This window comes from Apis cerana, linkage group LG1, assembly GCF_029169275.1.
Source record: "Apis cerana isolate GH-2021 linkage group LG1, AcerK_1.0, whole genome shotgun sequence".
Classification (NCBI taxonomy): domain Eukaryota; kingdom Metazoa; phylum Arthropoda; class Insecta; order Hymenoptera; family Apidae; genus Apis; species Apis cerana.
This window is the reverse complement of record NC_083852.1, coordinates 19,131,796-19,156,199: the sequence shown is the minus strand read 5'-3', so window position 1 is coordinate 19,156,199 and position 24,404 is coordinate 19,131,796. Positions and strand designations below refer to the sequence as shown.

The 24,404-nt window shown below is 36.8% G+C and overlaps 1 protein-coding gene across 21 annotated transcripts; it reads left to right on the top strand.

The window, feature by feature from the left end:
* Window positions 1-206: 206 nt before the first annotated feature.
* On the top strand, window positions 207-24,241 carry LOC108004341 (sodium bicarbonate cotransporter 3). Of its 21 annotated transcripts, XM_062087349.1 has the most exons (24): window positions 7,028-7,326; window positions 7,906-8,036; window positions 8,593-8,727; window positions 10,136-10,201; window positions 11,542-11,680; window positions 11,766-11,985; window positions 12,106-12,229; window positions 12,669-12,842; window positions 13,161-13,223; window positions 14,103-14,198; window positions 14,951-15,054; window positions 15,120-15,305; window positions 15,740-15,946; window positions 16,016-16,428; window positions 16,497-16,662; window positions 17,019-17,177; window positions 17,307-17,456; window positions 17,529-17,804; window positions 17,890-18,279; window positions 18,348-18,455; window positions 18,594-18,728; window positions 20,628-20,806; window positions 20,899-21,022; window positions 21,739-24,241. In XM_062087349.1, the coding sequence occupies exons 1-24, from the start codon at window positions 7,292-7,294 to the stop codon at window positions 21,814-21,816; spliced, it is 3,858 nt and encodes a 1,285-aa protein (XP_061943333.1). In that variant the 5' UTR covers window positions 7,028-7,291; the 3' UTR covers window positions 21,817-24,241. The 21 variants fall into 21 exon arrangements, with proteins under 21 accessions (XP_061943317.1, XP_061943319.1, XP_061943327.1 ...); XM_062087333.1 differs by lacking the exons at window positions 7,028-7,326; window positions 13,161-13,223; window positions 14,103-14,198 and adding exons at window positions 207-342; window positions 1,269-1,490; XM_062087332.1 differs by lacking the exon at window positions 12,669-12,842 and having other exon boundaries at window positions 7,027-7,326.
* Window positions 24,242-24,404: the final 163 nt, after the last annotated feature.

Here is a 24,404-nt window from a genome sequence, read left to right as displayed (position 1 = left end):
ATATATTTAAATAGTTCCCTGTTTAAAATCTTATCTCGTCAATCAATCAAGGTTACGATTTTTTTCCTATGTGGAATATTTCTGTGGAAGAAAGACAAATGGACCGACAGAACGATGAGTAAAAAGAGAAAAGGGGATGAACAGTTTGAGGTGGATGGATCGGTAGCCATCGGTCGGTGGACGGTCGCGAAGAGGTGACGGTGGGGCTGGTGGCGGAAAGAGTCGAGCTGGCCACGTGGATCAATACTGAAGAGGGTGAAGCTGCCTCCACCGTTCGCGAGTAGCAGTATGCTCGCGCCGCGGATACGCGCCGCACGTTCCTCGCTCGATCCTTTGCATACAGTGAGCCAGAATACAGAGAACATCAGGGGTTCAACGACTATGCTATCATATAAATCGCGTATACTCGAGCCACTCGATTTTCCAATTATCATCGATTCGATCTCGATTCAACATTACGATCTATTTTCTCCGTCTAGCTGTGAAAAAATGACATTCAATTGTAATCGTCAGAGAAACTCGAAGATCTCACGCGTTAAACTTCGTCGGTGTTTGACCCTTGCCTCTCCTTCTAATCGTTTCGCGGCCTGACACCTGTCACAGCCGACTCTTTGGCCGAACGACTTACCACTGTACTTTCTCTTTTCAGCGAGTGTCGCTCTATCGCTTCTTCCTCAATTTATTATTCGTTTTAATCATTGAAAGTTGAATCGATGAAAAGCGAGACAATGCTTAGAAATGGAAAAGGGATTAAAAATTATCGTATTTTTTCGCATGCTAAAAAGCATGAAAAGATTTTAATACGCGATGTTTGAATGAAAACAATCAAACGATCTTTTTCTCTGTTTATCTGATTTGAACGATAATTTAATTACACGTTCTTTAGTAATTACATTTCATAATAAAGATATTAATCTTTAAAAAAATTAACAAGTATTACGGTATTTTTGTAGATTTCGCTTATCTTAGAGATAAAGTTTTTTTTATTTTTATTGTAAGTTTGAAAATTATTGCGTTTTTTGCTATTTAGAGATAAAGAAAGGGCGAGGCAGTCGATCGCTTTTGTATTTCGATCCTGAAACGGCAAGATGGAGATATTGGATAGGGAGGGGCGTAAATTTGTAACTGGTTTCTTTCTTTTCGAAAACACGTCGTTGAACTTCTTCTGATTTTTTTTATTCGTATAATATATGATAAATAACTCGTGATATCTTCTTCACGTTTCCTTATAGATACAAACGTGTCCTATATCTTGTTTCTGTTTGTAGCACATATCTTCGTATTTTCATTAAGAATATAAAATGACATCCTAATTGTGGATATCGGTGCTTCCGGTGAAGAACGATCAAAATCGCAAAATTGTTCGAATTCGTGCGCCAACGTGCGAGATTTCGCGCGATGATGTGGGCTGTTTGATAAAACGTGATCGTGTTGCAAAAAAAAACAGCTCGTGATCAAAGGACGTTCGAAGTCTTTCAGCAAATTAGAAGGTGAGTAATTGTACGCGATCTTTCCTTCTTTCAATATCATGATATCGGTGCTCGAATTAGTCAAAGAAATTCCAGTGCTTTCGCGAAACTTCAAATATTTGAAGAGATCGGTGAAATCATTGTTAGCGAGACCGGTCGAAGCGAATTTAGTCGATAAATTCGGAAACGAGACAATATAATGTTAAGAGTTGCTTGTCGTCGAAATCGAACAAATAATGGAATAGTTCCGGTAACCATTCTATAAAATCTTTTTATCGAATTTCCGAGTCTTTATCTATTATTATATTCCACTTAAACGCTATTAACATTCTTCTTCTTGAATCGGTCATTAAACAATGGATCTAATCGAACGATAAAAACGGACAAAGCGGGCAAGCATCGTTTCAACTTGACATAACGTCGTTTGTTAAAGATTCAGTCGCACTGATTAGCACTAAAAAGACAGACTATGATACGTTACTCAAGAAGGACTTAATGCGACGATAAAGCGAAATCCCTTTATTGTTTGGATTGAAAGTAAACCTGTGTTATCGTAATTACCCGCTATAACTATATATAAAAATATTCAAACTAACTTTGGCAGTGTTTGGATTTTCAACAATTTAATTTTTTTAAGGCGCATCTATTATAATTGTCTTGTGTTTTTCCGCGAGCTATCTGCTTGCAAACCGTGTTATTTTTATCGATGATTATCAGCTCATCGTCATTATCTCGATAATGAGTAAAAGGCTAACAGCTCGTACACGTTTCTTGAAACACTTCAATTGCAGCTTTCCCACCTTGATCAAATTTTTTTTACAATAATCATCCATATCTCGACTCTTAACGCTAATTGGACAACTTTCGAATAGTTTTCATCTTTAATATCTAGATCATTCTTTAATATCTGGTAGATCACGGTTCTCAAATTGATAATTTTTCAATGGCTACGAAAACAATTGCGATACATAACAATCCGATTGTTCGTTTACGAAATAAACAAACAAGGAACGAGTATACTCGAAAATAGGTTTCTTGGTTATAATGAAAAAAGCAAGCTTAAAAATTGTTCGTTTAAAGAGTAGTTAGCGAAGAAGCGTAAAGAGCGAACAAATAGACAACGCGATATCAATTTCTCAGCGTAAACGTTTGCGGATTATACGAGAATTGATTGCGTCTATTTACTCGACACGCGTGGCAATGCTTACATGCTCGATTTTCTTCTTAGGGAATATCGGTTATTGATCTGGTAGCCAATAGACTATGGAAAAGAGGGGAAATTTCTCTTTCACGAAGGGGACAAAAATCGTTTCGTTCAAAGATCTGGAAAGTCGAAAAATTGATAAATCGATTATCGCGCTCTCTCATGAGGTCGGTTGCCAGGTCATTTGCGCAAATTTTCTGAAAAATCTATCGAATCGTGATACGAAGTGAGTCACATTCGAGGAGCACGGGATCAAAATACGTAATCATTATCTGGAGTCGACTTATCAGTAGCTATGTAAAACGAACGACCGATCATTACTGGGGAAACGCGCGATTACTGGCCTGCTAGCGTTCCTCGCTCCGATCATAGATGGAAAGCCTTTATGACACAAATGAGACACCAGTGTCAGCCGGTGGTAAACAGTCGATCGGTGATCATCGTACTGCTTAGACGTACGTTAATGGCGCATGTGTAACCAACGTAACGAGTGTAAGAGTGTATTGGGCGCGAGTGCGATCAACCGGACCTCGATTACGCCGTTTGTGTCTACCAACGTGCCAGCGAGTCAGCCTATCAGCGTGTGCATTCACGCCTACACCTACGTCTTTATTTACTTTGCTATTCTAACACTTGGCCATGAGAATCGTCGTTTTGACCGACCGACTTCCAACTCTTTAATCGGTCGTCGTTCGATCGTAACCGTGTTAGACCTCCTCTTTGCTCGAAGATCGGACGTAAGAATCGGCGGACATGAATTCCAAGTGCGATCCGTACGACTCGAGGTAACGAGATTTATCCTTGATTCGATTTAGGATTCGAGACGTTTGGACTGAAGTAGAATGCAAATTTCCTATGATTTTCACCATTGTTTCGCGGCTCGTGTCTTTTTTACCGACTTATTGCGCCAACGATATAATGAAAACGATTGATATGTCTTATCTTCTCGTTTACGTATTTTTGCTTTTTTAAAATGGAAAACGAAAGGTAATTGAGTCGACCGAGATAAGGGGACGCTTCTTTTGTTAATTGAGAGTTAATTTAATTCTAATTGAGAATAATTTCTTGATTCTTCGGAAAAAAGAGACGTTATAGAGTGTATATCGTAGATATAATTTTATTTAGTAATGCGGCATGTAGAAATATTTATTGTCGTTTGTTGAAGTTTGATTTTTTCTTATCGTCGTGTTTAAGTATTAAACGCGCTATATTTCCATTTTATCTTCGTTATTATTAATACATAAATCAATAAGATTTCATTTTAATTTCCATTTTAATATTTTTTATTTATTTCATTTCGTCTGGATCTCTACGTGGTCTAAAATTTTCGCTGAATTAACATATTCGTTTAATGAGAATTATTGAAATTTAAAAACTATATTATCTTTTATCAGCATTATTGTATAGTCTATCCTTCAATTCATTCGACTTATGTAGTATATACATCGATCTATCATCACTGGACTTTGAATGAATACCAAATTACAAAATTATCCGTTTTGTCTTCACTCAGAAACGAAATTATTGAAAATTCGTTGGATAAAATCTGGCATAAAGGAGAGACCATTTGTGAAAAATAACGCGTTTTATATAATTTCACGTCGGAAAGTATATCGGTAAAAAAAAGATAAAACAAATTGCGAAAAAAATAAACAAAAATTACGTACACAGCAGCGCGAAATGTGAAGATTTTAAAATAACAAATTGTCAATATGATAAATCACTCGATTTCGTAGCAATGTAGCGAAGGAATTGATTCCATAATAAAGTATATTTCGTTGAAATCGAATATCTTGCACATATCTTATTATATCTTTTTCATTATATCTTTTCATAATTTTCCTTCTAATAACCAGTTTAAAATCGTAGTTAATTTCATACCACGGTATTCTTGCAAATAATACTTATAACACACTACATTGCGATATTTTCTTCGCGTAAAGAGAATAAATTCAAAAACGTATCGTTGTTTTTCCGGAACAATGTCGTTCCAACAATCCTAGTTGATCAATTTATTCGGAAATAAATGGTTCCAACGAAGAAAGTATACTCTGATAAGTGTTTAATTTAGAAATCGTTTGGAATTCAAGAGATGGTGTCAAAAAATTGGCAAAAAACCAAATTCGATTACGATCTCTCCCGCATGTTATAAATCGAATGGCGCATAGCAGACTCTTGATCCGCATTATCGGATGATGATTCTCTCTGAAACGTTCGCAAATATATTTAAAAATATATTGAATCGATTTTTCTATTCTTTATCAATTTTTCAATTCTTATCAATGAGAGCAATTCATTTTAATCACAAATCTATTTTTAATTTGAAGCAACTTCTACACAATAAGGATTGTCTCAAGCTCGCGATATGTGTAATACATATTTGAAATTTATTTCGAGCCTCGTATAAAGAAGATCGTATAAAGAATGAACTAAATAATGAACTATTATTTCGATCGTTACATTTTTACGTTCCAATTATAAGTACCGATATTCAGAACGAGTGGTACAATTTTGTTGCAGACAATGCTCGTTACTCGAATCACAAAAAAATATCATATCACAAGGACTTTTTCATTTGACGTTGTTGTGGCTCGTTAATGCACTCATTGGTCTGACGAATCTTCCTGTTGCCAGTCGATCGTTGAAAATTTCGTACGCTTTCAGCAACGTGTATCGCGACGCGTTTTATTCAAGAATGTCTCGTGTGCATCGATCGTTTGACATTTGTCCTTCGGTGAAACTCTCGAAGACGCGAAGAATTTTAATCCGTTAGATATCAGATGCGTCGGAACGAATTCGAGAAATCGAATTCCTTGGTGTTCGCGGATCCTCTTTCATCTTTTTTTATATCGGTAGGTACCAGGTTGACCTCCAACAATTAAACAATTATCGTGTGCTCCCCTCATTTATTATCCCACTCTCCCTTTATCGTAACTGCGTACGAGAGGACCGTCTATTATGTAAAACCACATATATTACATGTACACATAGGTAGAACGCAGATAATCATAGCGTGGTAATTATCCACTTGACAGCTGCTAATCCTCGGCTGACCGTTTAACGTTTGTCACGATCTTGACATTCTGACAATCAGCCTCGAAAACTTCCATATATATATACTTTCACGAGCTTTGGAGAAATTCAAATGGTCTGAGAAACCTATTAAAGATTATCATTTACGACGTTTATCTTAATGATATATATTACGATAACTATATATATATATATATATATCTAGTTATCGTGATAATGTATCGTATACATGTAAAGAAAAATGTCATGGTCTATAGTGATCATATATAATGATCATTGAATGTGTTGCAATTTCATTATTATCTTGCAATCTTGTGGATTTAGACGATTAAATATTATATAAGTAGGAAAGTTTTCATTTTTTTGTAGCAAAAAAGGAAGGTGTATAAGAGATTTAAAAAATAAACTTTTATTCATAAATATTGTTTTTATAAAAGTTACGGTTTTGGAAAATAAAAGATTCTCCTTCAACACTTTCTATTTTTGGTTTTGGAGATAGAAAGAAGAATTTCAAAAGAATGAAAATTAAACAAAAATTTTGATTCATTTTCCTTTGATTTTTTGTTCAAAAATATGATTTAATTATCAAAAGGAGAAAATAATAGCAATACACGCAAAATACGCATGGTAAATATGAAATAATAATTATCCTTGTACACATAATTTTCTCGATAATAAACTTTACATTTTCTCACGTTAATGGTTAGCTATTGCAACATACATCTTTGTATATACAACTTTTTTCAATAACCTTTTAAATCATTCATTGCGTTACGAATTAATTTTCTTATTTTTACGACGGTATTAAATCGTAAATTGCACGTTATAAAGTAATTTATCCCAACACGTATTATACAAACAACATATTGCGAAAAAGTTGGAAAACGATATTAACGAAGAAGATGAAAGAAAGTTTTAAACGAAATCAAGAATAAATTTTCAAAAATTCGTAAAAAGGATCGCATATAGAGTCGATGTTTAAGCTCTTCGTAAAGCGCAAAACGTTCACGATTCCCTCATAAATTCGCGTCTTCTCGTCGAGTTTTGTTATCATTACATGTTAACATCTTTGTTATCATTATTATCCTTCGCGAACATGGTGGATCTGCGTAGTGGAGAAAATCGTATCGTCCCAAAAGAGCCGCGCTTTTTACGATGCTTTATTACGCGAGATACATCTGCGACACATGTTGAACGAAACTGCTTCGGCTTTAGTAATCGGCCTCCGTATCTAGGATCGCACGTGCCAACGCGTAATCGAGCGACGGTGTCGTCCCTCCTCGGTAATTTTCGTTCAGTTGTTAAAATTTCATGGTACACCTAATGTGTAATTTTTCCGCTTACTCATGAATGTATCGACTCGAAAACAAGCGTTTCTTTAACGCGATCGGATGTCGCGCGTTTTCACTTTATCCCCGCTCATCTCGCGAAGATGACGCGAATTGGAAGCATCGAAAGAATCAAAGACGATCCGCATGCAATGCACGCAACTCTTATTGTTTCGCGAATAAAACGTGAGGTATTGTCAACTGTTATCGCGATTCGAGTCTAGGCCGTGGACAATTAAATTCGTAAGGGAAAGGATATGGATCGTGAGGGATCGTTCAAGAGTGGTTGGTCGTAAGTTGCTCCGTTTGAAATAATCAATAAATTTCGTTTACGATAGAACGTGTAAAAATTGATTGGAAAGTAAGCGAGAAGATGGAAATAAGAGAACGTGCATGCTCGTGCTGCAAATAAAGTACTTCCCGTCGAGGAAGTTTAATTATTATAAAATCGCGTGTGCATCGCCGGTAATCGCGAGCAGACGACCGTCTCCGCACATATTCCACAATCCCACGCGCGTTTTTCCTTCATAAACGCCGCTGAAAGACAAGAATTCGGGGGAACGATTTACACGTTATCGGTCACTTTCGCGTAGAGTCGCGTATATTCGAGAGCTGTTAGCGAAGCTGACGAGTTGCTACCGTGTTCACGCGGATACCGCTTCGATAATCAGTCATTCTTGAAAATTGCGGTTAATCTTGATTGCAACTGCGGCGGATCCAAGGTAACATCGTTTCAATTTTCGTGGAGGGATAGGACTATATATTATTGGGACGGATGATCGATTTCAAATTTCTGTTGGAACGATTTTATCAAAATTTGTTGTTATTTTAATCACATTGATTTGACGTGTGCGTTGGATTTATTTTTTAGACCGTGGATGCAGCCGGGTATCGGAGGTGGAGGTGGCGCGGCCCACACAGGTGGGACAGGTGACGACGAAGCTCCGAAAGATCCCGGTGTTCGGATCACTCATCAACCTTTCACCGAGAAAGACTACGAAGGTATCTAAATTTCTTTCGATTTCTTTCTCACCGATAAGAAACTCTCTTGGTCGATGATCGAAATCTCCTTTCGCATCCTTACGCTTTAATCAGCCCGATAATATTCATGCGTACGTCAGCTGGATCTACACGGATCTGGCTTCGTTGTTTGCTCATAAAACGCGTTGCTGGTGCTTCGAAAATCATTATTTCGTTGACCAATATCGCGATTCTCGTCTGCGTAAAACATCGGGCTCTCGAGGTCACCTGTTCCGATGCGATCTTGTATCGTCGATATTCGACGATCGAATCGATTTCGATTATTTGACAGGCTATTAACAATGTGGATCAGTATCGATTATTTTAAGAGATTTAAGAAACATTGGAAATTTAAAGAGGCAACAGGATAGCAAATATTTATCCATGTCAAAGGCATAGAGGAAATACGTACTTGTAGAGGAAAGACGATAATATGAATTTCTGTTTCTGTCCGCTTGTATGAATTTTTATTATCGATAATCATAGGAACGTCGATTCGAGGAGCCAGTGACGCGAGTTCTCTTTCATCTGCTTCCAGGTCACAGAGCGCACACGGTGTATGTGGGCGTGCATCTACCAGGCGAAAGGAGACATCGTCGTCATCACAAGCACCATCATTCTCAACGTCAAACGTACAGTACCGATAAGGATAATGTCGACAACGATAGGCCCAGTAAGTTGTCGACGTTTGCATTTCTGTTTCCATATACTCTTGCTTTTTACTCTCATCTTTTCCCACGTCGCAATCTTCGCTCCGTCTACTTATCGGATCGTGTTCCAGCAACAAGACTAGAAAACTTTTTCCCCCTCGTTTCTCAACATTGGTAGCCAATCCATAAAATTCTATCGCGACAGATCCACGCCCATCGTTTCGATTGATACGCTATCCGCGCGAGGACCAATCTAATCTCGTCTCGGCCGATTTCTCATTGTGTTTCTCTTTGGCCAAGGGAGGAACGACATACGCCGAATAATCGATAACCAACCGCGAATAGAAACGAGAGACAAATGTCTCTTATAGGTCACGAATTTTCGAGGTTAAAGTAGTTGGTGGCGCTTTTGCATCCAACTCAGTTAATCGCTCTCGTGCTGCTTCGAAAAGATCTACTCTAAACGAAGAAAGCCTCTCCAACTCGAGACACGGAGAGCTGAAAATTCTCACCAACTTCTCCGCTATTTCGTCCGATCGATGGATAAATAGGGACGTTTGCTTTGCTACGCCGCACCGTTCCAAATTAAAGATCGCGGAATAGCGAGAAGATTCCTGGTCCGTGCGCTTTCGCGAAAGTATCGTTAGAGATAAAAAAATGAAACAACAAGAATAACGGTAAAGCGACACTGTTGGATGACGAAGGCGCACTCTCAAACGAACCGTGTATCGCTTTGAAAACTATTCCCACCGTGATTCATTCCCATTAGCGGTGGCCGTGTCGTTCAAGTAGCTACCGTAGAGTGCGCGTGTAAACGTTCCATGGTATGTTGCACTTTGCGGCATTATTGAACGGTATGTGGCAACCAGCCAACCACTTGTCACGACTTCTCCGGCTGTTCACCCTATCTTTGGCACACGGGATGCAAAAGGGTGACCGATATCGAGACTCGACGAGGGCCTCAGCCCTTCCTTCGAGAGATATCGTGCAGCCATCCTTTTGCGAGCGAATAGTAGAAAGCGTTATTCTGTTTATTCTGTTTTTTATGGAAAACGGGTTGACACGATATGAAATTTGGGTTTCGGAAAGAGCTTTTCGATTAATATTTCGTCGGGAAAATTTTATTTGCATGTTTTCATTGTTTGACTTTAATAAAAAGTCAACTACCTACGATTTGGTCGCTTTTGATCTCTATCCACCTTGATATTCGGAAAAATGTGTTGCGATCGAGATTTTTAATTCCATTCGAATTTATGTCGCAATATTTCGTATAAATATTAAAAATCTGGCTCCAGATTCGAGGAGACGATCATGGTGAATAAAAAACGACGCTTGCGTCGAATCGTCGTGAAATATGAAATTATGAAGAGAGTAATTATGAGAATCGAAATTGCATTAGCGTCAATGTTTGTTGTATCGTTGACGTTTCAGGACAATTGCTGATGACTCGAAGGAGTCGACTATCTAGTATCTGCGATCCCGACGGCGAGATGATACGTAAGCTCAACACGCAACAAAATTTTATGTACTATTTACACGGACACATTTACCAAGAGATCATTCGTACGTGAATATCAAGATAGCTTGAAATATATCGTTTAGATACGTTAGAATTTTACTGCTTATTTAATCATTTAAATATACTATCGGCGATGAGCCGTTGATTTAAAAGAAACTACGTAAACGAATTACCATTCAAGGATATCTCGTCAAGGTTGTTGCAATCGCTTCGGCAATTTGGCGGGATGGTATTTAAGTTCGATTAGATTCGTAATTAATATCTCACGTTATAGCGTGATGTATCCCGAACAAGATTAATATTTATCAGATCAAATCGCTCTGTGTATAACTTGTGTGACTCATGTATCATTAATTTGTTTATTACTGTTACATAAAGAGCGTTACAATAGTTAGTGGGATGCGATTAATGCATATTATCTTTTATTAATGCAGATATAGTCTTGCGATAGATATTTTTTTCACGGAAAATATTTCGTAACAATTTAAATCGAATGAAATACGAATGGTCTCGTTAAATATTTTTCGATATCGACACGCGATTTCACTTATGATTCATGCGATAATTACAGAACAGCTTGTAATTATTCAAAGGAACGATAAAGAAAATGTATATTTTCTTTATGTACATTTGATTTTCATGTATTTTCCGTTTCCGACACTTTTCTTAGACGTGTGCATGTGTTCATGCGTCATTGTGCACGCAAAAGTTTGCGTTGATCATTCTGCACTGCTCGATCTAATATTGTTCTATTTTTTCAAAGTTTTTTCAAAGATTCACCCTTTAAACGATTCGCATTTTTAAAGGCGGACGTTTCAACCTTCTGTGAATTGTATGTTTTACGTTTCTTCCCGATTATTTGACAATACGCACAACATATTTTTATTGTTATTGGAGACAATGCGCTTTTAGCTGACAGAGAACGTGGTTGCATTGACAAAAAATACACTTATAAAATATATACCAAGGATCATTTGACAATCGTTCAAAATCATACCATGCTATGTGTAATGTCATCTCGAAATCTTTTTGTCATATTACTGTCATTCAAAAGTCGTTCAGAGTCATCCTCGGATCATCCCAAAGTTGTATGAAGATCATCTCAAGGTTGATTCAAAATCATCTCAAATCATTCGATGTTCGAAATTGATCATTCCAAGACATTCGAAGATCGCTGTTCAACGTCATTTCGTGCAACTTTAAATCGAACAAGTAGTTGTACTACATGTACACGCGAAATCTTATCTATGTTTCGTTCGTTTTTTCCTTGACGCGATAAAGAAATTGGCGGTTCACGAAGCAATGTCTAAAATTACAGTTACACCCCCAGCCCAGAGGGTGCAATTTATTCTGGGCGAAGAAGTTGGCGACGATGCACACGAATCCCATCCTCTCTTCTCCGAGATGGAGGAGCTCGTCAAGGATGGTGACGAGATGGAATGGAAGGAAACAGCCAGGTAATCTCGTTCCCTTGTTAAATTCTATTCCAGATAACGACAAAATTTGTTTTTCCCGGGATAAATATATTCAACTTAATCATAGGTGGATCAAATTTGAGGAAGATGTCGAGGAGGGTGGAAATAGATGGAGCAAACCACACGTAGCGACTCTCTCGTTACACGCCCTCTTCGAACTGAGGAGCCTGCTGTTAAATGGAACTGTGATGTTGGACATGGAAGCGAACAGTCTTGAACAGATTGCTGATTTGGTTCTCGATAATATGATCAATAAAGGCTCGTTGCCGGCCGAGTCGAGAGAAAAGGTACGAGAAAAGAGAGACTCGTGGAGTAGTAGATAACTCATAGATAAATGAGTCATCTTTCTATATCTCTTATAATATATTTAAGTGCAAATTCTAACGAGAAAAGTATTTGGAGAGCAGGTCAGAGAAGCTCTTCTGGTGAGGCATCGGCATCAACACGAGAGACGTAAAGATAACAACATGTCTAGGCTACCTATTATCAGATCATTGGCCGAAATAGGCCGAAATCATTCCTCTTCGAAGAGTAAGTTTGCTATCATCAACTTTTAATCAAGTTTAATTTGATTAACTATTTTATTAAATGCATTAATAATTATTTTCATTAAACATGAATATTAATATTTAATTGTTACATGTGCGATCTTTTACGAATCTTTTAGAAATTAAATAAAAATGTCCTTCGATTATTTCGATTCATTTAAATATTATTTTTTTTCGTATTTTATTTATTTATTTATTTATTTACTTACTTATTTATTTATCTTGTTTTTCTGTAAATTCCAACATCCATTCCAAATATTTAACCACTTTATTATTTTTATTCATTAATATGCCAAAGTTGAACAAAAATCGGACATATATCTACGGTATGTGACCTTGATATCTGAAGTATCCGATGCCATTTCACATTATCCAAGGTCAATTCACATTAAACGCATGCAAAACGTACTCGACATTTTCAGATTACGACTGTACGTGTGGTTTGCATGCGTTGTTGACGTCAGATTTACAGGAGCGTCGCGGTAGGGACGCCTACGCGCCCTCCGTCGCTCGCAGCAGCAGTTGTCCAAATCCAAACACAGCTCTACTTTCGAAAGAAACGAAAGATTTGAAAGGACCGTATCTTCTGGTTCCAGGTATAACATAGGCTAGACTGTTAAACAGCCTAGATCGCCTTGGGTTACGGTGCTTTCGCAGCTTTCTAACGTTCCTTCTCATTATCCAACTGTGTTCAATCCTCATGTATCAACAATTAGTTTTAACCTACTAATCAATACCAATTTTTATCCCACGGACGATTTGTATAAACGTGCAAACGCCAAAATTCGTACAAATCATTTGGTTTAACACGGTATAAAAGAAAATGATTGAAACGGATATATAAATCCATCCATTTTTAATTTGTTTCGATCGTGATATAAGGTATTGACATTTGTTTCTTATTTTTCAATCAGACGAATTCGGCATTCCCCACGTGGTCGGATTCACAACATGGTTCGCGATGTGTCAACTAAAAGGTTAGACTGTCAGGTGGTTATTGTTCTTATAAATTTTAATTGATAGACTAATAAAAATCAATGTCTTTCGTTCTTTCGTATTATTAATATTATTATTACACTTCGTATTTCTCTCCATTTTGTTCGTATTTTTTCTATCTCTTTTCCACTCTTTTGTACATATTATGAAATGTAATGACATAATATTTCCCGATAAACATCTCTTTATCGACGTTCACGTCGTTTTATTCCTCTATTTTCGTTTTCCTTCCTCTGTGGAATTTTCAATGTTTACGGTAGTTAAATATTGCATAGAGTGGATTTGTTATCGGTCGGGATCGTGAAACCGATTCAGAAAGAACGCTCGTGCCTGACGAATATCAGTTATTACTACTGCAACCGTAACGCAGCAACGGATTCGCGGGAATACTACAAGCGATACTACATATTCTCTCCTGATCGTAAAGTAGAAACGATTCAAAGGAAGTGCACGATCGCGGGAACGCGTAGGTGAAAACCTTCACAATTCAACTAATCACGAGGCATGATCTTACGCTCTAATTGTATAATATGCACGATATGACTTAATGTATACTTTTAACTCGATATCATACTTAGTACTATTGCCACACTTTTTTAATCTAACTAATATCTATCTTTTCAGAGTTCCAACTAATTTTCCTCTCATTTCTTCGCGATTTTGATTCTTATTTAGAAAAAGAAAAAAAACTACTACAAGTACGAATTAATCGCGAACGAGTTGTGATTTCGAGCGAGTCTCGGTACGCAACTGTTCGCGATATGTAATGCATCGACGAAATGGGATTTTCCTCTTCCTCCTTAGGCCCTTCCTCTGTAAATAAAGGACGATCCTGGTGTATGTTTCATGCTCATTTTTAGTGGAGGAATCGAATTCCGCTCCGGCGATCGCCGGCGCAACAAGTCACGCCAGTGGGCCAGCGTTGAATGCGGCTAGCCGTTTCCTTGCTATACCTGGTAATCTCCTTGTTGCTTTATTGTGCTTGCAATTCTCTTCTAACTCTTTAACACGTCGGATAACCATCTCGTGACCTTGTAGATTTTCTGTACCAATTATACAACTATGCTATATATATATATATATGCGACATATATTTCGTATTCCTGAAAATCTGTGTGACGAATAGTGTGGTGAGTTGTCGGAATCCAACGATTCAGATTATAAAGTACCATTATTGGTACCATCGCTCAAAATAACATCCCTCTATCGACAAACGATTATCGAGAGCAAGTGAGAACACGGAAAACAAAATCAACTCTGTCCTCGAGTGCTTGCAGCTGCGTGGTCAATCTATCGGAAAAGTTTTACCGTATTGGTTACCGTTCGAAAGGGTTGTGCAACGTGGTCTTGACATTTAATAGAAAAAATTGTTCGTGCACAGAATATCTTTGAATTGAAAATTAACGTTCATGTTAAAAAAAGAAAAAAAAAAGAAAAATGGGAGCAAAAGCAATCTATATCCCGACGAATATCGCCTATAGGAGAAATTCTGGAAAATCTTTGATATTGGATTCCTGCAACTGGGAAACGCTTTCGACATGCGAATGTGGGTCGCTGTCCAATTTTTAATGGTCTTGGATAGAAATGATAATTGAGAGGAAACGGAAAAATATGTAGCCCTCGATTATAATGCCTACGCGCCTTCTCGTCTTCTCGTTTAATTTTACCTTGGAAAGACGCAGTAGGCGGTAAGCTAGATCTCTTTCAGGCCAAGAACCAGGCTCTAACGGAATGGATCGAAGTCCGAGTAGCGTGTCAATTAGTCGAAATCACAGTTCGTCCGCCTTAGAAAATGGAGACGCGAATCACAAGGTTCGTAATTTTTAACCATCGAATGATTCTCATTGTCGAATAATTGTTTATTCACTCTTCATCAGGGTAATACGCATTTTATGCGGAAGATACCAGCGGGAGCCGAGGCGAGTAATATTCTCGTAGGAGAGGTAGATTTTTTAGATAAAACTCTATCGGCTTTTATTCGATTGAGCCAAGCTGGAATAATGGGTGATTTGACGGAAGTTCCTGTGCCAACGAGATTTATATTTGTTCTGCTTGGACCAACGGTAAGATTTGTTCAAGATTTTTTAGAAAGAAAACATAAATCGAGTATAAATCGATTCGAATTCGGATATCGGAATTATAGGATGAAACATTGAAAGTAGAACAATCGTGTATATCTATCGGGTAAATGTAGATTCTCGGGTAACTCGATGAAAAGCTCCTTTCGAGTAATTAACGTTTTAACGAAGTAATTGTGCACGCTGATTGCCTGAACTATTCTCGATCTCGAGGGTTCGATACACGAAACAATTTCTACCTAACTTGAACGAGAACTATCATTTGAGATTGTCTCTATTCTCCAATTCATTTCAATCATTTGTCGTGTTTTCCTGACAATTGTTTTATCTTTCGGTTATCGATCATAGCGAAACACGAGATAAATAAATTAATCTACTCGAATCCACTGGGATGGAATAACGATTGGGTGCATCTTTAGGGAGGGCTGACAGGTTTCCACGAGATTGGTCGTGCAATGGCTACTTTGATGTCCGACGAGGTGTTCCACGATGTGGCTTACAAGGCGAAAAACAGAAATCATCTTCTCGCCGGAATTGACGAGTTCTTGGATGCGGTCACGGTTCTACCACCAGGAGAATGGGACCCTGCAATCAGAATAGAACCGCCTGCCGCCATTCCTTCGCAGGTACGATATACGTGGACGATCTGTAAATTAATATTTACAGAAATTCATTTTAATAATCAATTTGCTTAGGATGTAAGAAAACGACCAAAAGAAGAAAAACCGAAAGAAGAATTGGACGAAGAAGCTGATGAACAAAAATTGAGGGAAGAATCCGGACTGTCGAGGTCTGGTAAGCTTTTCGGTGGTTTGATAAACGATATCAAGAGGAAAGCGCCGTTTTACTTCTCCGACTTCAAAGACGCGTTGGCTCTCCAATGTGTAGCTTCTTTTATCTTTCTATACTTTGCCTGTCTCTCGCCTATAATCACATTTGGCGGTTTACTGGGCGAGGCTACGGGAAAAAATATGGCCGCCATGGAGTCGTTGGTATCTGGTTTCGTTTGCGGTATCGGATATGGATTTTTTTCTGGACAACCTTTAACCATCCTCGGTTCAACCGGTCCCGTTTTAGTCTTCGAGACGATAGTCTATGAATTCTGCAAGTAAGTAAGTTCTTACGATGTAAGGCGTTCCTCGTTGACGTAACGAAATTGTGTCGATATGCTCATAGGAAATCGGATTGGAACTACATGTCGTTCCGTTTTTGGATCGGCTCATGGATAACCTTAATTTTGATAATTCTCGTAGCGATCGATGCTAGTGCTTTCGTGTGCTACATCACACGTTTCACAGAGGAAAACTTCGCCACCCTGATCGCGTTTATCTTTATCTATAAAGTAAGTAATCGATTCTTATATCTCAACTACTTTGCAATTTTGTTACCTTGGTGGATCTTAATTGCGCAACCGTGTCCTTCTAACGCGATACGACTTAATTGGATGGGATATAACTGTATGTGCTTCGCGAATCGCATCATCAGCAAAATCGCTTGCATTTGGGTCACGAATTGCAAGGTATACGCTTCTCGCGGGCTTCAAAACTTGAATAACTTGAAACTTCGATTGGCCTCGATCTTGACGAGAAAGTGGTCGCGAAAATCTTAATACTCTTAAGCTTTAATCTGATCCATCAGCTTGTTAATTGAGGATTTAGAGAGGATATTTATAATCAAGTAAGAATTTCTATGTTTCAGGCCATTGAAAACGTATTGTCCATTGGTAAGAAATATCCTATTAATACCCATGCAAACGATCCGTTCGACTACGAGTGTTGGTGTAGGCCGCCGAACGGCAGTCTACCGTCTAGCTACGACAACGTTAATTGGACGGCTCTCGATCAAAAAACGTGCCAGGTTAATTGAACATCGCACAACGTTGAACAACTCGTTAGCCGAAATTACAAACTGCAACGGCAGCTTGATTTCAAGACCGTGTCTGAGTTGGCACAGTGTTATACCACTGATGAATCGTTTTTCTTTCAGAATTACAACGGTACGCTAGTGGGCGACGGTTGCAACCTACCGCACTATATACCTGATGTGTTCCTCATGTCAATTATACTATTCATGGGCACATTTCTGTTATCCGTCGAGCTCAAAGATTTCAAGAACGCTCTCTTCTTTCCATCAAAGGTATAGATACGTTTACGCGTCGCCTAAAACTAATTACGATCGATTTTTTACTCTTGGCGTGTAATAATATAGGTCAGACAAGTCGTTAGTGATTTTGCGGTGATCATAGCAATTTTTTCGATGAGTACTCTCGATCATTTCGCGAATATTCCGACGCCGAAACTCGAGGTACCAACGGAATTCAAGCCAACGTTGGCCGATCGAGGATGGATAATCTGGCCTTTTCAAAGTAATCCATGGTGGAGCGCTATTGTTGCAAGTCTGCCAGCTTTATTAGGTACTATATTGATTTTTATGGATCAACAAATCACAGCCGTGATAGTAAATAGGAAAGAGAATAAATTAAAGGCAAGTCTTTTTTGATAAATTTAAAACGATCAAAATTTTTATTATTAAAAAATTATCCGTAAATTGTATTGTGATTCGTATTTAGAAAGGATGTGGCTATCATTTGGATCTATTCATTCTCGCGATTCTGATAGAAATTTGCTCGGTAATGGGATTACCCTGGTTCGTAGCGGCAACGGTGCTTTCGATTAATCATGTGAACTCGTTGAAACTGGAATCGGAATGCGCCGCACCAGGAGAAAAACCACGGTTCCTTGGTGTTCGCGAGCAACGAGTAACGCATATTTTAATCTTTTTGATGATCGGTTGTTCGGTCCTACTCACACCAATGTTAAGACACATACCTATGCCGGTATTATTTGGGGTTTTTCTTTATATGGGAGTCGCTTCGTTGAAAGGACTTCAATTTTTCGACAGAATTTTAATTATGTTGATGCCGGTTAAATACCAACCCGATTATATGTTCCTTCGTCAGGTGAGATAATTAAAATATATAAATAATTGTTCGTGTAATCCGAATGTTTCACGATCTAAATGTTCCAGGTACCATTGAAACGCGTACACCTATTTACAACGATACAATTGACTTGTTTAGCCTGTTTGTGGATCATCAAATCCTTCAGCAGCACTTCCATTCTCTTCCCTTTGATGGTTAGATATTTATCGAACGATGATAGATCAAGAACGATATTTAATATATTGATTGAGTATTTTATTATCTTATAGGAATATTGTATATTGTTTATTATTATTTATTATTTTTTCTCACTCGAATGATATTTCACGCAGCTGATGGTGATGATTGGAATACGCAAGTCCTTAGATTTGATGTTCACACAACGGGAGTTGAAGATCCTGGACGATATTATGCCGGAACCAAGCAAAAAACATGCCGAAGATCTTCGTCAACTGGAGAGCGGCGAGGTTAGCACCGTGAGACGAATACTAAATATCATCATTGGTCGTAAATAGCACACGAAAAGTGATCGCGTGGCTAATATTTGCCCCGTGGTCACGGTAACTGTCTGCGACGAGCCCACATTTTGTCGGAAACACGAAGAAGAACGCGATATTTTAACGATTGATCGTATGAAAGTGGCCTAAATTTTGCTACGCGTGTTTCTAGCGAAACAATACTCCTCGCCATACGTCGTCTTTTCGCTCTTCTCTCGTTAATATCTTTCCGATCGAAGCAATAATAATTTGCCATTAAATGTGCCTGAATGACGAGGATGGCCTGCACAAAAATTAATGAAAAAGATAGATATGTATTCCGATGGTTTCATAACGTTTACAACTAAAAATAATTATCTCGTCGCACATACATAATTGCGCGTGTTAAAATACTCGGCCCGACCAGTATTAATTACATGTAATAATAGTTAGTTATACCATCGTTCGAATGATATCATTTTGGATACAATTATTTTAAAATCTGGATAAATTTGTTATTGTAGTTAAATTATATCAATTATAGATGAAAGTATATTTATCAAAGATATTTATATCATCGAAAAATTCATACGAAATTAATCATAGTATGATCATAGTATCATTATTGATATAAGTTTTTTATTAAAAAAACACGAATAAATTTTTTTTCTTTTTTTTTCTTTTTTTTTTTTTTTATTATTAAGTTTCTGAAAAATCGTTTTACGACAATACACAGTAAACTATAACGAAGTCAATGTTTCGATTATCTTTCGACACACATGATGTATCGGCTTAATGTATCATCGAACACATTGCCTACCTTACATATTAAAAAATACATCGTTGTTTAAGAACACACACAAATCTATCTGTAATCCCAATTTTTCCTTAGTATTTATCAACACGTTCAGCACACGGCATACAAGTAACAATACACTTTGTTTGCATGTAATCACCAAACTCCTCCGACACGTGTAAGATACACGTAGATTATACATTAGAATTGGATGGATCTTCGATATCGAACAGAAATCTTTTCTCGTTGCTATAGCGATCAAATACCTCCTCCTTTTTAACAGACATTCAATCACGAAATATTTTTTAAAAGATGCAAGATCTTCAAAAACACCACACATTAAAGAACACACAGTTACAGAGAAATATATAATTTTCGAGGGGTAGAAAGGGGGAGAGAAAAAAAAAAGTATAAAAGATAAAAAATCCTCAGAAAATCGGAGAATGAGAGAGAAATCTGTGAGGAAATGAAAGAATGCCAGAGACGTAAAAAGGTACCCAGTGGTCGTCGAATCCTGCGGCTGTCATCGGTACGTGACCATAAGCGCACGTCCATAGTTCCTCAGCATCGAAAATTTTTAACATTTGTATCTACTATCCCTGCTGAAGATTACACCTTTACGCTGAACTTCAGATGTCGTGCACTGTGTTTATATATTTTTTATAATCGTGGCAATGATGGCATAGATCTCGACCATCGTTTCCAGCGATTCGTTTTATCGGTAGTGTAATTATAATACCATGAATTAATGAAATAAGTATATAAAAAAAAATAATAGAATGATTAAGGCGATTCGGCTCTGCACGAGTCACGAAGGCTATTATATCCACGCGACACCTGCTCGTTCTCAGCCGAATGCAAATTTCACTTTTTTTTTTTTTTTTTCATCTTCCAGCTCGAACGATGCTAACCGAAATAACCGCTTTTTCTATACCTAAATCCACTGTTCTTCGAAGTCTATGGAATACCAAAATCTATATGGTAGTGCAGAGAGATTTGCTGAGTTCAATGCATGGCTTGATTTTTTTTTTTTTTTTTTCCTTGAAATTAACGAGATTTAAACATCGAAGCTGAATTTACAATCTGTCTCTCAGGAACAAAACGAATCCATCGGATACGGTCCATCAGGTAATATACAAATCTCATTGGCGAATGGCAACATTATGAAAATCCCAATGGCGAGCATCAATATCAGCGAAGAAGTGAATAAGACAGGGATTTGGCAACAAGTAAATGAGGGCAACGAGAAAATGAAACAAGTCAAACTAATCAAGTACGTCTACCTGATTTAACGAAGTAAAATCCATTACCATCCATTACCATTCAGTGGCTTAATGTGACATTGATAAATTGATTCGAATCTAGCGCGGGAAAGCAAAAAAAGCACTCGAAGAAAGATAACTTGTTGATGGCCGACGAGACTACGAGGCTGACTACGATGACCGAAGAGGATGAAGATGACAGTGGGATCTCTATCAAGGTGACAAACGTAAATGACTCTAAATTCTAGCCACCACCACCATCACCAAACCGATAAATCACATGGCAAGTCACACAGCAAGAGCACCAATACACCGGCATGCAACATACCCCCATGTACGCTACTGTGTGAGTAAGAGTATAAAAGGGGGCTGCACGGAACCCTCGAACGGAGTCGTCTTTTAGATATAGATTTTTTCCTTAGGACCCATGACGATTCCGATAGAAAAGAAGATCTATTTTCGGATCCATTTTCGATTGTATTATTACGTTGCATAATTAAGTTGCAGCATGCAATATACGCCAATAAGTATCAAAATAAGAAGCAGCAGAAAAGATTTCGATGAATCTGATCTCTGTTTTCTACATATATATTATATGTATTGCAATATAATATTGAGGATAATTTTAATTCACTTTTGCACTTTACGATCTTTATCGTTTGCATCTTCGTAGATTAATTTTATTATTTGCATGAAATTTTGTACGAAAAAACGTTATTATTTGTTGCGATAATGTAAATCTGCGTGTGACATAGTTTTGATAAATTAATAACATATGTTTTAAACGAATATTTGCCATCACGGTTCAGTGTATTCGATGCTCCGCTAAATTTATAAAAATTTTTAAAGATTTTCATGTTCGTCAAATGCTTGTTTAAAACGATTGGCTTGTCTTTGATGCGTTTCGGCAAATTATGCGAAATATTTGGTTTGGTCGTTTCAGGTAGACTTGATACGATCGAAGGAAAGCATCAGCCCGTTAACGATTAACGGCACTACTTCGGCCGAGACTTCTGTTTAACGAAAACAACGCTACACTGGGAACGATTCGCGAGATCGTTTTTAATCGTTAAAATATCCCGAAGATTCCAATTAATCGATACAATATGTTTTAATTTTTGTCGTACGCGTTATTGCCAGCCAAGTTACAAACACAATTATGGTGAATCGTTGAAAGAAAATTATCAAGAACAATAACCAAATTGAAGCATACGGAACACTTTGATGATATATGAAAGTTTAAACAGCGATAAAAATAAGTGAAAAATAATTTTTTTTTGTTTTACAGAGAATAAAATCGCATGCAAGACTATCTTATCTCATTGCATTTGTAATTTGATCGAGTGCAATTAATGAGTGCCACTGACATATATCTAGATTGTAACTAACATGAACGTATTTTATTCATATAAAAAAAAAAAAGAAAAAAAAAGAAAAAAAGAAGAAATTGAAGAAACGCACATGATTAAAATTTAAAATAAAATGTTTTAGCTTTAAGATTCGATTCACTGATAATTTGATGCGTGAATTGTCATTTATTGAATCATGAATTTATTGATGAAAATTTATCGTTGTCGGTGTGCAATAACGTGTAATTTGTAATTTAACGATTATATGGATTAAAGATAGTTCGTGCCCATTCGAAGAGGATGATAAGTATGCCAAGAAAACCCCTTTGATATGTCGACGTTTCCTTCGAGGGATGTCTCGTAGAGAAGCTTGGCCGAACATGTCCTCGATCATAAAAAAAAAGTTGAAAAATTGATAAAATTCATCCTCGATCAACAAATTATGCAACATTAACAACTTCTTTTTTTAACTCGATTGGTTTTTATGCAAATTCTTAAAGAGTATTTTCTGAAAATTTTCGATATACGTATAATACCGGCCAACAGCGACAATATATATATTATTTAATAGAATAAATGTACATCTTTTTTACACTGAAATTTAATTGTATGAAAATTCATTCGGGAAGAATTAATATCAGAGAACATTTTCTATATTTTTTTATCAAAATTTTAGCACGACTGAATTTTCCCATGTGTAACGCCGTCCCTTGAAGGATGTCCTTTTTTTCAAGAAAGGGAAACGAACAATGAGATTTTTATCATACTGCAGTCTTTCACATAGTAAGTGTAACGATCTCGATTTTTAAAAATTTAAATAAAAATTTATGCGGATCGTTACACGAATAAGTTATCATTTTTCTTCTCCGATTTTCGACCCGATCGATGGAAACGAAACGATTGGTGTGAGAAGATTAAAAGAGAATATTTAATACGATATTTTTCAAATGACACGTTATCGAATTATTATACACGTTAAATTTCCAAGGCTTTACAAATACAGTCGAAAATTGCGTGATAAGTCGGTAAACGAGGAACGATTGAATTTTTTGTATTTCGCGAAAAAACATCGTAAATTAAAGAATGATAAGGGGGCATTAATAAGCCTCATCCTGTACAACATATATTGGAACATCTCCATTGATATAATTACAACAAAGTACGAAACAAGGCAATCGTGTTGATGTTACGTGTGTTTGTATATATTTAAGAAAGAAAATCATCTGCAGTTCTGTATACGCTCGCAATGGGAAAGAAGTCATTAATTGGAGCTATACGCGAACTTTTCTGATGATGTTTAAGAAATATGTTTGTTAAATCGCTGCTTAAGTATTAACTGGTTGTGATTAGATTTTCCACTGTGAAAGACCGTTATTTGCGCCTTTTGTTTTAAAGATACAAAAAAAACACCATTTTGTATATCATGTGCGAGATAAATGAAACTCTTCTTTAAAAGATAGATGTAAAAAATTAATAAAATGATGAAGAGATGTGAAACGATATTCTGCTAGATAATATATTAATTGCATACAGTAACATTTAATTTGAATATTTTATAAAAATCGCAAACATGTTTACTGCGTCTTTTTTATAAAAATATTAAGCGTAAGCGTATATTGTGCATTATTTAGAAGATCTAGTCCAGCATAATCATAAATGGAATAAAGATTTTTCAAAAATAATGATGATCGATCGAAGTTGAAAGCGTAGAAATATAAATTTAAGCATAGTATCGTATAGCATCAAATATATAGGGTTTTGTTACCAGTTTGTTTTATATATACTAAAGTTTATACGTAAAATTCATCATTCTCGATATCATTTAATTTTCAACATGAATAGAAAAGTGTGTAATGAATAATTTTGTTAATAATTAAGCAGTACTTGGGTATAAAGGATAAACAAATTGCACACAATTGTGATTGATTATGTGGTGTGCATAATACACACAACCGAGAAGACTCATTGCGAGCAACAATGTATATAATCAGCTGCAATCATATAATTCGCTGCCATGCATGCAATCGATGTATTAGTAGTCCTCTTTAACGGAATTGCTGATAAATTCTGATTAAAAAAAAAAAAAAAAAAATAGAAGTACAGTATTGATTATCGATAAAATTCATTTCTCTCAATTTATCTTTATTTTACATATTTAATGTTTTTATATTTATCTATAAACGTTTTTGGATAAAACGGAGAAATGAATTCTTATACATGTCCCACATAAATTTTCCTATATATCCTCTCTTCTCATTTT

Excerpts from the sequence above, each read along its gene's own strand:
- LOC108004341 (XM_062087349.1), top strand. The coding sequence starts at position 7,292 with ATGGATCGTGAGGGATCGTTCAAGAGTGGTTGGTC. Across the intron at positions 13,224-14,102 it reads CGCGATGTGTCAACTAAAAG|TGGAGGAATCGAATTCCGCT; the intron begins GTTAGACTGTCA and ends GCTCATTTTTAG. Across the intron at positions 17,178-17,306 it reads TCGATCAAAAAACGTGCCAG|AATTACAACGGTACGCTAGT; the intron begins GTTAATTGAACA and ends TTTTTCTTTCAG.